At 45.9% G+C, this 16,134-nt stretch overlaps 1 protein-coding gene across 7 annotated transcripts in view; it reads right to left on the bottom strand.

Annotated features, from left to right (window-relative positions):
- Positions 1-16,134, bottom strand: part of PALM2AKAP2 (PALM2 and AKAP2 fusion) — a 424,157-nt gene that overhangs the window by 19,431 nt on the left and 388,592 nt on the right. For all 7 annotated transcript variants that reach the window (XM_031450167.2, XM_031450169.2, XM_031450170.2 and 4 more), the window contains one exon: positions 9,412-11,803. In XM_031450167.2, coding sequence (XP_031306027.1) covers positions 9,412-11,803 — 2,392 coding nt within the window. The remainder of the gene's footprint in view (positions 1-9,411; positions 11,804-16,134) is intronic.

The raw sequence follows: 16,134 nt of genomic DNA, 5'->3' as shown, positions 1-16,134 counted from the left end.
GCTACCTTCCTGCTGTGTCTGCACACTGCAGAGAGAGTGAGCTCTCTGGTGTTTTTTCCTATAAGGGTGCTAATTCCATCATGAGGGCCCCAGCCTCAGGAGCTCATCTCACCCTACTTATCTCCCAAGGTCTCCAAACATCATCACATTGTGGGTTAGGCCTTCAACAACATATTGAATTGGGGGGTGGGGGGGCAGGACACAATTCAGTCCATAGCTGACACATTTCAGATTTCTGGCCTTGAGAGCTGTAATAATAAATGTGGGTCAATTCACTGTATTTGTGGTGATTTGTCACAGCAGCGATAGGAAACTAATACAGATGGAGACCCAGTGTTATCTTCCATCCACAGAAGTGCATGAGAGAAACCAGGCAGGTAATGGTTAGGATGACAAATCACTTTTATTTTTATCTTTACTCTTTATTTTCTGATTTTTTTTTCCTCTATAATAAGCATGAGTTAATTTTAAATTCTAAAACAAAGCAGAAACATTTCCTTTTCTTTACTAGCCATGCTGAGAAAAGCAGATAAAGCGGCTGGCTTTAACCTTCATGGACTAGGCAGATCCTCAAGACTTTCTGTCTCCACTAAGCAGCATGATGAGCCTGGGGGAGCTGACAAGCTGACCCCTCCTCGGGGCCTCAGAGGAGCACTGGTCATGTCTGCGGGACACTCACAGGCTGTCACGCTGTGGGGAAGACCGAGGCGCAGAAGGTGGCAGCAGAATTTCACTCCAAATTAGGAAACACTGCCTCCCACCATGAGTGGAAGAGAAAACTAGGGAACGTGGATTTGCGTTTCCTGTTTGCTTATTACAAATAGTTAAGCCGGTTTCTGGTCCAGAGAAAGCAAGCCACGCCTTGACTGCACGGCCGGATTTTCCCAACAAGATGGACTTCTCTGTGCCGATGGGAGCAGAACAAAAAACCCCCAATTCCTCCAGCCCAGGAGAACCAGAGTGAGGACTGCAGGTCCTCAGTACAGAGCTGCTGCCACCCCTGACAGCCCAAACCCTCCTTCTGTAGCAAGAGGACCAACTACTAAAAAGCCGGGAGGGTGGATTTCCAAAGTTCAGAAAAAATTTTTGGTCAAACATTATGATTTCGGTGACTTACTATATTCCACATACATGGAATCTGAAGTCTTAAAAAAAAAAAGAAAATCAAAGATCCTTTGTTTCTACATGTCTCAGAAGAAAAGAAAAAGCCATCACCCACTCTTATTTAAAAACCAAACTGAACAAAGACGCCCACCAGATAACATGCCTTGGCGCAAGTCTCCTTCAATGATCTCCTTTCTCCACGGAGCCTTGGGGTGAGCTTGCCAACATCTAAAACGGCTCACAGATCACCAGAAAAAAATGAGCTCAGACTTGCATTTTCCATTCTATTTCCTCCCAGTACAAGGGGATATCCTGCCCGTCAGATCCGGAGTCCATGGGCTCATGTGGCTCCAGCTGTGACCCACACCCCAAGAGCAGGGCCCTGGGCCTTTCATCTCTTTCTTTGAAGGCCCCAGGGGTGGGAGAATGTGATGATATGAATCCTCAGATTATAAGCCTAGCTCACGAATGAGAACTACCCCTTGCCTGGTGACACAAGTCTGAGAAACTTCCCATATTATTATTACTCCAAGGTAAGTTGGGAAATCGGTTGAGTTGTCAATATTGGGTGAGTCCTCCAAATGAAACTAGAAAATGAACAGTGGAGAAGGGCAGCGTTCTGCATCTTGGGGGGAAGCATAATTTAAGACCCAGAAAAGAAAAAAACTTCATTAAAATAGTAAGAACGAAAATCCTGGTAAGCAGCAATTCCCCCACCAAGATCTTTTGGTTAAACACTTTCTACCCACATGGTGGGCTTGGCTGTTTGAAGATTATCACCCCCATCCCCCAAAAAATATTTCCATGGTAATTTGTAACATTATTGTCACCCAATATGCTTAACAATGATCTTTGTTTTGTGAAATAGCAGCCGACTATTGAAAACTAATGCTTGAACTCAGATTTTAAAAGAGAAGCTTTAATTCTAAGGGAAGTAACTGAAAAAAAATCTCAACTAAGATTAGAAAGTAATCTTATAAAGCACATTGTGCTATTTATGTCAGGGTCACAGTAGCTACAAAAGAATAAATTGTAAGTAACTCTGCTAAGATTTTCTAGGCCCTTTCTTAAAACATAATAACTACTATAACAACAATAATAGTAACTCTTATTGGAAGCCTTTTGTGCACCAGGCAGTGTCCTAACTTACTGATGAAGTTGGTACTGTTTTATTCCCATTTCACGGATGAGGAAACTGAGGTTTAGAGAGGTGAAGTAAGTCGGTCACACAGCTAACAAGCAGTGGCGTCAGGATCTGAACTTAAATGTGAATCCAGAGAACTGACTGTCACATGTAAGCCCATAATTACGCTTGACCAGCTATTTCACAAAGGGTATGAATTTTATATGTGAGTAACAAGAAATAAAAGCCAGAGAAACTGGGAATACCTGTGATGTCAGAGGCACAGAACTTTGGGGGAAAACGTTGATATGTACAGTCAAGGTCATGAGAAATACAACACCACTGCATGAAACATGACTACATTCTTTGGTGCTGTAATGGCCAGTCCTACACACTCTTCCCATCACCACCCCTGGTCCTTTCCCCTGAAGTAGTAAGTAGCTTATTCACAAAAATGAAATGGACCCGAAATACCAGTCTCCTTGGGAAGCACACAGCAAGTCACCGCAGTTCATAAGAGACTGTCATATCCTGCCCTAAACTCCAGCAGTCACGAGGGACATCCTGCTCCCAGGCCTGGCTTACATGAGCTCACATTTCTTTACCATGTGTAGAGCAGGGATGTTATAAAAATTAGGTCCTTTGATTCACCTTTTCATTCACAGCTCAAGATTGCATCTTCCTATGTGGCTGAGTCTGATTTTTTGGAAGCAGCTCTCCTAACTTGGAGCGAGGAGCAGCCAGGCATGGGTAAAGGGGCAAGGATGTCACGTGGTGTTCCCAGCCAGGCAGGAACACCCCTGGGAGCCAACCCAGACACCCTGGGTGCATCAGAAGACCCAGCACAATTAGCAGTGACAGCAGAACCCATGTACAGAAGGTCATGGTAGGAAGTGTGTTCTTTTTCCAAAGTTCTATGTCCCAGAAGCCACGATGGTAGGCTTGTCCCAGAAGAATCTTCTGTATCTTCTCAGGAGTGAGGCTGACAGGTTTAACCAGGGCAGCTGCCCTTTTCAAACTATTGAGGGGAATGTCCAAAAAGAACTCTGAATTCTGTAATTTGAGAAATTCCGATCTCCCTCCACACTTTCATTTATCAACCACTACCCCGACCTAGACTTTTCTTACCAATTCCTTCCCAAAGGACACGCATTTTTTTTAAATGAACATATTTGCTGGGTTCAGATAAATAAAATACAAGGAGTTTCTGGTCCAAGGCAGAAGGAACAATCTTAAGAGAGCAAAAGAGAGCAATCATGGTGTTCAATGACCACCAGTGAGCGCATTTAGCCAGCTTTGGTCCCACTCCGCCAAACGTGTTCAGGTCACAGAGTGAACGCTTATGATCCTCACATTAGGAAATTGATTCCCTGCTTAGGTACTCAGCCCTTTCAACGATTTCAAGCCATGAGCCGGTCTCTGGAGTGGATAACTGAGCTTCCTCCTGGGGCAGGAACTTTCAGAAAGAGCAGCCAGACCAGACTAGTCCCTTGGCCACCTGCTCAGATCATTGGACGGTACCAGCAGCTCTGACCACTGTAATCTGGAACTTTGGAACTAAGTTTGAAAAGTATCAATGAACCACTCCGGATCACTAACGTAGCACTGTCTCATGGCCTCTGGAAGCAAACTCACCCACTCAGGCCCCTGGGAGCCAAGGATTACAGAGCGATAGCAGCTCCAGACAGGAGGGGCGGGAGGGACCCAAGAAAATGCAGGGGTCAGGCCTGAGCCCAGGAGACGGCAGAGGGAGACTGAGCTCAGAGCGGGAGAGGGGAGCTGTTACTACACATCTCACAGGCCTCAGGGGCAGGGCGCAGGTTCAGCAGAGGGCAAGGAAGGGTGTAGAAAGAGTATGAACTTTGGAGTCAAGTGAGCCTGGACTTGAAGCTGGGACTCTGTCTACCATTTCCTAGCTGGGTGACCCCGGGCAAGTTACCTAATGTCTCTGGCCTCCAGTGCTGAAGAGGGAATAAGATTACAGGTTCACAACCCCTTAGGCACAATTCCAAAATCCAAAAACAAAACCACTCTGAAAACTAAGTTTCGTCATGACTTACATATTTGGCAGCAAAACCTGACTTGAACTGGTACGAGGCCTCATCTTGGTCTTTATCGATCTCCCTTAATACAGCTAGCTCTTCCGGAAGTTTCACAGCAGAAATCTAATTTGATGACAGGTGCTGCCCCAGACTCCACTGAGTGCGTTGAATCATCGTGCATGCACTGCGTGGCTTTTCTAAATAAAAGTGAATACACTTTACGGCTTTTCTAAAAACCAGAAAAATTCAGACTATTATCTGGGTCTCAAGAGTCGAGATAATTTGTATCCTACCTTAGAGGGCTGTTGGGAGGATTAAATGAGAAAGTGATGAAGGAGAAGAATGCGCGCGAAATAACTCGTACAGTACACAGCTTCAAGGGTGTGGTGAGTTGCAGCCACCAGGATTAGTAGGCTTGTGTCACCAGAGAGTGTTTTGGGAACGTGGTGGTAGACATGCCCATCTGTAGGGCGTCCCAGCATTCAGCTTTAGCGCCCTCACACGGCCAGCTGGGCTCCCACACGCTGCACAGTCCGTGCCCGCGGGCAGGAAAGGGAGGCACTTGCACTCCTGAAGGACAGCCCTCTCTCACTTGGACCTGGGAGGGAATCCTTCCATCAGTTACTGACACAAGGTCTCCTACTGTGTCCTTGGGTAGGAGGGCATCTGCAGGGAGCCCGGGCCTCACCCAGCTCGAATCGAGCATGGAGAGAAGCCACCAGGCTCTGATGCATGAATACTGTGCTGACATCAGTCTTTTTTTTTTTTCTGTCTAGAACTTTTCTTTGTGATATCAGGAGATAAGGAAGGGAAAAAAAAAAGACCTAGTCAATAAGCTTTATAATAATGTAATGATCGTCTCTCATATGATCTTAGTTCAAACTGACAACAGATGTCGAAAGCGATTGGAAATCTTATTTTTATAAGATGTATCATGACCACATGTTTCCACGTATTAAAAGTCATGAACAGACACTAACAAGTTAGGAGACTCAGTACCCACATCTTCTCCTTGACCGCACTCCGTAACGTCCCACCGGGCAAACTGTCTGATGTGGGAGATCAACTCAACACCTGGCAGGAAAACAGAAACTTTCAGAAACTAAACTAATCGTCACCTAACTAACTGGGTTTCTCTGGCATGCCTGGAACTTGGCAGTGAAACCAGGATATCTAATAATAGACATTGGCGCTGAACAGAGAACTGTCTGTTGAAAAGACATTTTGAAAAGGTCTACATTGTAACTTCAGTAAATGTTTGGGTTTTCCCCCCAAACTCATTCCTCAAGGGCACGTCATGGCAGTGTGGGTCACACCTTCAAATCAGCCTTGTGAACTTGCTGAAGCACTTGCTTTATTCTCTACTTCTAAGTACCAACAAGAGAAGGCCCACATGTGTTCGTTCTTGGGAGTATGGCCTCTCCCATAACGCAGGGCATTTGTCAAGATGGCGGCAGGTGGGGGGTGCAGGTAGAGTTCAGTGGTAGGTCCTGGGTTCAATCCCCAGTACCTCCATCAAAAAAAAAAAAAAAAAAAAAAAGATGGTGGCAGAGCTTTAGACATGCTGGTACATAGAAAAGAAGCTGTGGAATGGACTCGTTAAAGCAGGAAGACTTTTAATCCATCAATTCATGGATGAAGGCAAGACAGCTTGGAGATGAATGGAGATAATTACCCCTTTGAAAATCCTCACTGGCTTCCCACTGACCACAGGATAAAGTCTACAATCTAAAACCTGTAACATGATTTACATAGCTCTTCACTGTCCGGTTCTGAATCAGTTTTCTTTTGTTTTCAGTCTCTTCCTTTAACCCACCCTAGCCTTATTTAGGCACCTCAAATGTGCCTCACTCTCTGCCTTTTGGTCCTCTCCAGGTGCCCCTCCTTCCGAGTGGAACAATCTCCCCCACCCCTTGAACCCAACTTCTACTCCTTCAATTCGAAGCTGAGATGACAGTTTCCCCCAAAAGGGAAGACTTGAGGAAGTGTCCTCACCTCCCCAGCCAGGTGGCCTTCCATGCTCTGTGCTCTGTTATGAAATTGCCACCTTGGTTTCATGTTTCTGTCACTAAACTGGAAGTTCCCTGAGGGCAGGGGCTATATCTGCTCTGTTCACCTCTATGAACAAATGCCACACAAAGCCTATTTAAGTGGATGGACCGTCTTCCTTTAAAAATCACAGAAGAACCAACAAGATGAAATTGGTCTTTGAAAATGATTCCATCCTTCTAAAAATAGAAACCCCATCTTCCTCCATCACACAAGGCAAGGAAACCAAAAGCAAAATCAAGTTATCTTTTCAACACCTGGGAAATGAGAAGAATTTCTCTTTTGTTATCACGTCTTGGCTCTCAGTGGATTTTACTTGCCTGAAGGTTTTAGGATTCCAGCATGTTACCAGCATAATTTCTACCAGAGGAGATATTAATGATTATATTTTTCATCACCTAACATCCAATTGTCATTCTGAGTCACGTGACAAACCAACTGAGTCACCTCTCCTGGTCTGAAATGTGGAGTTGTGCTGTAGGAACTCAGCAACATCTCCATTCACAAAGCCTAAGTTGGAGCCAGCAGTTCTGACCCTGGCCATGAACGGTCCTGTTTGGCTGCTCAGAGTGATGTGTCAGCCTCCTTCCTGACCACAAACTTGGAAGCTGGCTGGCCAAGCATTACTCCAAACATTTCCAGGGCTGCATACAGTTTTTTTCAATCTGTGTTGTAGTTCTGGGAAGCCCTGCTCTGAGCACTGCTTCCAGTGTTCTAGAGATAAACGTGAAGAATGAGGTGTACACACGTCATTATCATGACGGTGCTCCATGTGACAACCAGACCCAGGGAGTGTGCAGACGTGCATGGATGAACTGCCATCTTACTAAAGGGGCAGAAATCAACCCTATGGGGATGGGATATGGGGGAGGAGATTAGTATCAGCATAGGGGTAAGTCCGGGGGAAATCGCTCCAGAGCTGCGGGGATGCTGAGGGCAAACATTAGGACTCTGTCTTGTTTTAAGCCTGGTGGGGAAGGTTGGCAGACCACTGCAGGTCAGGGAACTAGGAGAAACTGTTAAAATGTCTTAATTTCGGTCTGTGTTCTAGAAGTAAATAGCGGGGCAATATGGTGAGTGGTTCAACCAAGAGGGGGAGTGAAGAAAACTGAAAATATCACTGAGCACATGCACCTTAGAGAAGGTCCTATAATCAAATCACGTAGAGGGAGGGCTAGGGAAGCGGAGCCAGCTATAACTGACAGGAGGGCCGTGGGACCCGCCCGTGATGTGAGCGGAAGTGGCCGAGATGCCTGCAGAGGCTTCCTCCACCAGGGAGACTGCAGGTTCTTCTGCTGGCCCTTTCCAAGCCCTTCCTTGTGAAGTAGGCTCCCCAGACTGGGCTGAGTTCAAGTGGTATGAAAACATTTTCTAGGACACCCTATAGAACGCCCAACTGGCATCTCTGTGCCAAGCCAGCCCACAGAAGTGAACGTGACAAGTGAGGATCTTCAGGAAGAGCCAACCAGCCACTGTTCAGCATTGATTAAGAAAAGAACCTTCCCTGAAAATTTTCTTTGTCTCAAACACTCAGCGGGCCATTGCCCCATGACCTGAAGGAATTAAAAAACATACTGGGAAAGTCCCCGTGCTAGTCCTCTTCCTGCCCCTTTCCCTTTCCTTTCTGAATAATTTAGTCCAAAAGCCATTAGGCAGGGCTGAACGAGATGGGTGTCTGCAAGGGTGGTGGTGGTGGTGGGAGGGGCCACAGTGACCCAGAGTGATGTGCAGGGTGGGCGGGGAGACGGCGGACCCAGCACCGGGTGTTGGAGCCCCAGCTGGGTGAGGAGGGTGTTGGGGGACAGCAGTGGCTACCCAGAAATTAAAAGAAATTTCCTCTTAAATAATTCAAAATAAAAAAAAATTTGTACTTTACTGGGGAACTTTTCTAGCTTTGAGATTGTTTCAAAATTTAAAAATTAATAACAGAAAGAGTTAACTTGTGTCATTATAGATTTGATGGAAGCCAGGTGTCAAGATGGGATTAAGACCTGGATGGACCAAGCTAAATGCCAGTAATTATACGTTAAAGCAACATTTCTTACATTATCTCTGGTGAAAGAATAGTTTTCCTGCCCAGTCCATTATGGGCCAATTCTTTTAAAAAATACACAATCCCACATTTGGATTTGAGGACAATATCAAATTGCTCCAAGAGTATTCAAACACTTACTCCCAATGTCTGTACTTCTCTCAGCATGGACCAAGAATAGTCATGAATGAGCCTGGGCCACACTTTGAGCAGCCTGTCTCTGTAGTCTATGTGGATCCCCAAGTTCCATCACATCCAAATGAAAAATAAAAATGACCAGACCAAATGAGAAATAAAAACCACTGTTATCCACGATGGTAGCCACTATAATTACCACTGTAATTAACACCAGCCATCTATACAAAGTATTCAAGATAGGGACTGTCCAGGCGATGGGAGGAGATTAAAGGCCTTTCTTTACATACAGTAACCCAACTTTTCCAAAAGGGTCACAGGACACAAGAAGATGAGACCACCCTGATTCCAAAGTAATTGCTTTGTGGTGACTTAAAGGAAGACAAACCCAATCATACAGAAGATGGACAAAATATCTTCTATGCGTCAGTCTACAACACTAACTCATAACTATTATTGCTGGGACGAGACTCAGCGTTCAAAAGCGGTTAGGAGAAGACACCCCCAAATCAGGCCTCCAATGAGGCTTGATTTCACTGCAGATACTGACGGTCAAGCTACTGACTTCAACACAGCCCACACACAGGCCAATTCTAACTGGGTCTGGGCCACACAGAACCTCTCCCTCAGCTCCTTCAAATAAAAAGAGAAACATTCTCCACACCAAGCCAAGTCCATAGCAGGACGACGGGAAAGGCGCTAGTCCATTCTCTGGGAAATGGCAAACACCATCCAGGCTCAGGTTTCTGCCAGAGGACGTTCTGATCCTCCTGTTACAGGTCTCCGAACACTGAAATCCCCACACCAGTGAGCCCCTGACGCTTACTGCAGGGGAGCCTCCACACAGAACCCCGTGAGCTGAAATCAACGCCGCACTAAAATCAATTTCTGCAGCATCTGTCTCTGGTCTGCCGCACTCCACTTACCTGGGGCGGTTTTGTAGCATGATGTTCGGGAGGGCAGTGATAGGGCCTTCTTGGCCCTGGGGCTCTGGGTACTCTGCAAGACTTGTCTCTGCCTCTTCAGCTCCTCTTCCCTCTCCTGGGCTGCTCGGATCTCTTCTTCGATCATGGACAAAGTCCGCTGCTTCCTGGACCTCAGCTTGAAGGGTCCAACCATCACATCAGACTCTTGAGTGGCCAGAAGCGAGGCTGTGCTTCTTAACTCAGCTGCCTCCGAGTACTTGCTGAAGTAGCTCCCTTCCGGTCTGGTCTCCTCCATGTTTATTGGGCCACTGGGCTGCACGGCAGGCAGAGGCTGGGAAGGCCCCCTTTCCCTGAGTGCCCTGTCTTCAGCAGGCAGAATCTTTGGCAATACATCCCTTTTTTCTTGGACAGGAGAGGACACCTGAGGTGGTTCGAACACGCTCTGAGGCTTCTCTGAGCTGGGGCCTCCCGTAGCAGCTTCCTCAAGAGTTGCTTCAGGTGCTGGCTGTTCTGTTCCTCCCTTGTTGGTTCCAGACACAGCTCTATCCACTTGCTCGGCAATGGCTTGTTGAATGGCATTCTGCACCAGGAGACCGGCCTGATATTCCAAGGGATCATCGACTGAGGGCGAGTCTCCCAGTGTTGACGAAGGGGAATAGAAACCATGATCACTAAACGACTTGGAGACCCCCTCTCCTCGGCCCTCAGTCGGATTGTCGGTTTGAGGAGTCTGGGGCAGAGAAAAATCAGCCAGCGAGTTTTCCTGGAGGGCGTTGGTTGTCTCATTGGAGGCCCCACTGTCACTGATGTTGTCCATGCTGAAGTCATTGGACAGCGTCTCCAGGACGGTGGTGTCCTGGGACCTCACCGACAACTCATCCAAACCAGAGTCAAGCTCCTCTTGGGTCAAAGAGACGTTGACTGACCTTGAAAATTGATCCAAAATCCCAGGGTCGTCATCCTTGACCACGGTGAGGACGGCCCGGGCGCTCGTAAACTCTCCGTCCTCTGCCCACAGTTTGGCTAAGGGCCCGCGTTTGGAGGGCTCGCTGTACGGCCCTTCCTTCCCCTGAGGAGCTGTGCTGGCCTGGCCTCCTCCTCCGGAAGGCTGGCTCTCCAGGGCACAGTGGGCTTTCTGCCCCTTGGCTGCCGCTGAGTCTTCGGGAGGTCCCCGGACGGAAGCTGGCCTCGAGATGGTCAGGGTCTTGTCCGAGCTGACTGACCCCAGAGGCCGGTAGAAGGGTTTGATAGAGAAGAGCCTGGGTGTGCTCTGGCCCTTGGCCACTGTTGGCCTGGAGCTCTCCATCTGCTGGAACTGCTTGCGAGCCACAGAGAAATCTATCTGCTCGGTGACGATGTCCTCCTTTGTGGTTTCCGAGGATGCGGGGGCGGCGCAGAGCTGCGGCGGGGGCTGCGGCCGCCGCTGCTCTTGCTGCTGTTGCATTAGTAACTGCTCCTGCTGCGCCCTCCTCTCCTTGCGCTCCATGTACTTTTTGTGCGACTCCAGATGTTCCTCGTCCAGCTGCTCCTCGATGGTCTTTTCCTGCGGAGGGTTCCACCACTTTGCGGCGATGCCAGGGTTCTTTTTCACGGCCTGACTCCGGATGAGCTCCCTCCTCTCCTTCTCCAGCTCCAGCATCTCTTCCGAAGGCCTCACTTTCCTGACGCAGAACTGTTCTTTCTCGCGCTCGTCGTCCTCAAAGAGCTTGGAGGGCTTCTTGTCCTCGTGGAAGGCACGCAGCTCGAACTTGGCTTCCTTCTTCAGCGTGGTGAGCGTGAACTCCCCGTCTCGGGAGGAGCACCGCGAGCTGGTGGAGGAGCTGGGGCTCACGGGTACCTGCGGGCTGTCCCCCAGCAGGTCTCTGGGCTGGTTAGCGGGGTGGCCGTTGGCTCTTCCACCCTCTGCCATGGTGCCGGAGTCGCTCTGATGGAGCTCGATGTGCGGAGGCAACTGCCTGCCGGCCGCCCTCTCGGCGGGCTCCTGCTGGGCGGGGGTGTGGGCTGGGGGGCTTCCGCTGCCCACCAGGATGGCCGCTCCCGGCTCTGGGGACGACGTGCCGTTGTAAGTTCCCTCCACAGCAGAATCACAGCAGTTGGCCTCCAGCACCTCGTCTAGATATCGGATCTCTCTGGCCACATCGTTATCCAGAGATTCATGATGATCAGTGAGGAGGCCATTGTGGGGGGCCGAGTAGAGAGGAGAGGAGTGGTCCAGGGAATGTGGAGTAGGGCTGATCCCAGGAACACTTTTACATTCTGCAACAGAGACCTCAATTTCCATGTTTTTGTGATCTGGGGGAAGAGAGCTGGTGGCGGGCTCCCGGGGGTCCACACTGCAGTGGCCTCTCTCGGTTTTCAGCCGGGTATCATCCTCCGCAAGCTGGGGAGGCTTCTGGAATAAAGAGAATACAGAAGTCAGGGTTAGAGGCCATACCTCCTATGGATGTGAACCCGAGAAGTTAGCTGCTAACTAACTGAAAGGAAAATTCAAACAAGGGCAAGATCTTTTAAACAGAGGTTTCTCTTCTAAAAATCCTTTGCATAGTCATTTCGCTGTGGTAACTGGTACCTAAATGTCACGATTTTCCTGATCCCATTTTGTTTACTGGGTGTTCGGAGAACTTTCAATAAATTCTAGTCCCATTTTAAAATTTAAAAGTAAATTGGGGGAATGGGGGTAGAGGTCAATGGTAGAACGCATGCTTGGCGTGCATGAGGTCCTGGATTCAATCCCCAGTGCCTTCCTTAAGCTGGAGGGAAAAAGTTAAAAAAAAAATAGTACAAAAAGAAACAGACTTACAGACACAGAAAACAAACTTATGGTTATCAAGGGAAGGAAGGGGTGGGAAGGGATAAATTGGGAGTTTGAGATTTACAGATACTACTATATATAAAATAGATAAACAGCAAGTTTCTACTCTAGCACAGGGAACTACATTCAGTATCTTGTAGAAACCTATAATGAAAAAGAATATGAAAAGGAATATATGTACGTATATGTATGACTGAAACATTATTCTGTGCACCAGAAATTGACACAGCATTGTAAACTGACTATATTTCAATTAAAAAAATAAGTAAACTAGTATTTGGATCATCATCTGACAACATTGTTCAAATAATTTCTAAAGTAGAAGGGATTATATAGCAACTGTACCAGAATTTTTCAAAATATTTCACAGCAAGTTTCTGCAGAAATGTAATACAGCTATGTGTACGTCCCCAACTCTAAAAAGAAGGTCCTTTTGCATGCACAGATCTTGAAAGCATGGCTCTCTGCCAGATGTAATGCAATTATTCTGCAGACAGGAAACTTCTGGGAGAAATTTTCCAAAATAAAATACTGGCAAACAGTAGATCTCTTCAATGGCCCTTTAAGAGCGACAGTGCCCCACTGCCGTGGCTGTAATTGACCATGTGCATTATAAACACAGAACCAAAAAGCCACTGACCGCACAGTTCTGTTCTCCCAGACGACACAACAATCCTCCTTAGTTAAGGAGTGAATGTTGTTTTGAAAACAACCGTAGTGGACTACGGTACCTCCCATCTAGTTCCTAAAATGTTTTATATGTGACAGCTCCAACTTCGTGGTTAAATAAGAAACCTACATCTTCCTAATGGTTTTAAACGCATCATGTTTTTCATCAGTTACCAAGCCCGTGTCACTTTATTTGGCATTCGTTCAGATTAATTTTCAAATTCTAGGATGATTCCCCCCACCCCATACCAAAGACCTCTGGTTTTTCTCAGATAATTCAGTGGTAAGTTGTGAGCTTAATTCGAGTTTCCCTCAAGGACTTCACGAGCACTTTTGTCAGCTTTGTTTCAGATCTCAAGTCTATAGGCTGCCTGGTATTACCGCATAGTAACAATGCAAAATTACACGATAATTTTTCCTTATTTAAAACTGAAAAACATCCATGAACTATTAGTTTCCTTTATTCTGTTTTCCCACATTCCTCTTTAGACTTAAATCAATCAAGTTATAAATATGTAAAAAATTATTATATATATTCATATATATACAATTTTTCCTTCTTTAGTAATAGGCAACAGTAATGACTATTCCTTCTTTGTCAACACCTTCTGGTCTCAAAGGATCTTCCAGTCTATATTTGGTTTTTGTCAAAGTCTGTACTTAATATTCATAATCTTGAATATCTTTATTTTATTTTTATTTATTTGTGATGACCATTACCTAGTGGCTCTTTTATCTTTAGAATGAACTAAAAATACATGGCAAGGGAGCTGTTACTACCCTTAGAAAACATTGACTGAAGTTTCTTTTGGGAAGGCAACTGTCAGTAACTTCTATGTCATTAAGAAGTATAGGAAATTTTAATGCTTGAAACTTACGGGCTGCCATTCGAACTTAAAGAAAACCTAGGTCCAAATTAGCCTACTCTGTGGAAAGTTATTAATGGAATAAGTGGGCCAACAAAAAAAGGCACAGTGCTGCTAGGATCAGAGTAAGATTATCCATGACCCTCCCACCCCTGGCTTCGTTTGGCCAATGAGTCACTGCTAATATTCTTTATGGGAGTTAAGTAGACCCTTCCTTCCATCTCTTTTGGCTTTTGGGAGGGAAAAAAAAGTAGGAAAGTAGTAGGAAGCTGCTGGGACTGAAATATGATTAAAACAAAATCACCGCTTTACTGAAACAGAAAACACCTTACGACAGTTGACATGAGAAGAAGGCAACGTAAAAGAAGCCAAAAGGCAAATCACTAATTCTCTAGTTCACTTAGTCACTGATTCATTCATTAAAAATGCAGGAGACTTATTCTGTAGGGCCACGATGAAATTAGCAGCAACAATAAGTTCCAGGAGACAATACGCTTTTTCTGAACAAAACCTGGATTTCCCCATACTTCCTAGGAAGCCTAAGTCTATTTTGAGGCTGCTCAGGTGAAGTGAAGAACTTGCCTCTGTTTATCTCCTGCTGCTGATCATGGAGACCAGAATAACTGAGTCTCCCTCCCCAGCATCTCCAAGAACACTGTCAGCATCGTCCCTCTCTCCTGGATGCTTCACAGTTCAAGGGTGACAGTGGATGAGCAGAAGCCCTACTTCTTTTTTTTTTCTTCTTTGGAAGTTAAAAAACTGTATCAGCCTTTTCCAAGGCATACTTTCTGAACTAGCCATGACTGTTCTGATTAAAAATTTTAACTGAGAATAGCACTTGACAGTACAGTTTTGCATTGTCCAAAAAACTACCTTTAGCTCTGAGTTGGAAATGATACATCTCATTAGCTATGTCTCTGATGTGTTAAACAGATTTTTAAAATGCTAATTATCAGGTTAAAAGTCCAAGTTTGGATCCTAGTGTAATTTGAGATGATTCTTTTCCAATATCTTAAAAAAAAAATCTAGACACTGGAGGGTGTAAACAGGAAGGAGGCTCTCCTTCCTCCTAGTTACATGGGGCCCCAGCGCTTTCCACAAATTCAGAAAATTCTTCCTGACACTCAATTCCATCTACTTCAGGGAGCAGCAGCTCTGAGCCCTAACCAGGGTAGAGGTACTTAAAAAGATAAACAACTCTGCTTTGCTAATTTACCTTCCTGCCTCAGAGTTCCTGAGTTTTGGGGAAGTTAGGGAACAATTATAACAAAAGAGCAAATTCCCGAGTTCTGGTCTCAGCAGGAAGAATTTACCTTCTTGCAGGATGGCCTAAAGTGATCAAACCCACTATAACTATACCAGGTACCTGGAAGAGGCCTGGGAGCCCCGCCGTGCAAGGATTTGGCAGGAGTCTGGGTTTGACGTCATTAAATGATGTCATGCTCAGACCAACAAATACTTCTTGCTCTCTTTGAAGATAAGATCAGAACTTTCTCCATGATTCAGATAAGGTGAACCTGATTCCAGACTCAGATAAAATGCACATTCATTAAATGAACTGTTAAGTCTTTTTGGAAATAAACTATGCCCCAAATGCAAAAAGCAGGAGGATATGAAAGAACCACCAGACTGGGTTTTTGAAGATCAGAGAAAAACCAGGGTGCTAAGGGGGTTGGTGGGAGATCTTGGATGGTCCCAGCTAACCCTCCAGGTGGAGCCCTGACAGCCTGGCACATACCTGCCCACCCCCTGGCTTCCCAGAATAGTTAATGGCCGGTCAGGATGTCGACCATTTACTTTAAAATACTCGGAGAGACACAATATAATTCAGCTGTTGTGTGTCTAAAATGAGTTTAAATTACATTCCAGGGGCAAACAGCCATCCTAGTTGGAAATATATATTCCAGGAGTGGTCAGCCAGGAGCTAATCAGAAACCCCATTCTGTAGGGGCCTTCCTCCCTCCAGGAGTTCAACGCTCTGTAACTCCCAGGGGCCCCTAAAGCTTTTGCTAACTGGCATAATTAAGGTGAGAAGTGAGTTTCCATCAGTGAAATTAGTAGCTTGTCAATTAGCATGATGGATGCTAGAGACGGCTGAAATCTCTGGTGTTCAAATTTGTGGATTAGAGATATTTTCCAGCCTTTCGTGAATAGAATATACAAATAGAATATACAAATACACAAAGTGACCGCCTTGGCTAGTGCATCCTTAAGGATGGTGCTTGATGTCTGAGAACAGTACTGTTCCCAGCGTTTGGTTCAGAGGACATTGTTTTTCGTTTGTTTTTTTTTTTTTAATTAAAAAAAATAAACTTGACATGTAACATTGGGTATGTTTAAGGTGTACAGCATGTTACTTTGATAACATTTATATGC

Source organism: Camelus dromedarius, chromosome 10 (genome assembly GCF_036321535.1).
Source record: "Camelus dromedarius isolate mCamDro1 chromosome 10, mCamDro1.pat, whole genome shotgun sequence".
NCBI lineage: Eukaryota > Metazoa > Chordata > Mammalia > Artiodactyla > Camelidae > Camelus > Camelus dromedarius.
The sequence above is the reverse complement of the archived record's forward strand: the minus strand, read 5'-3'. Positions and strand labels throughout refer to the sequence as shown.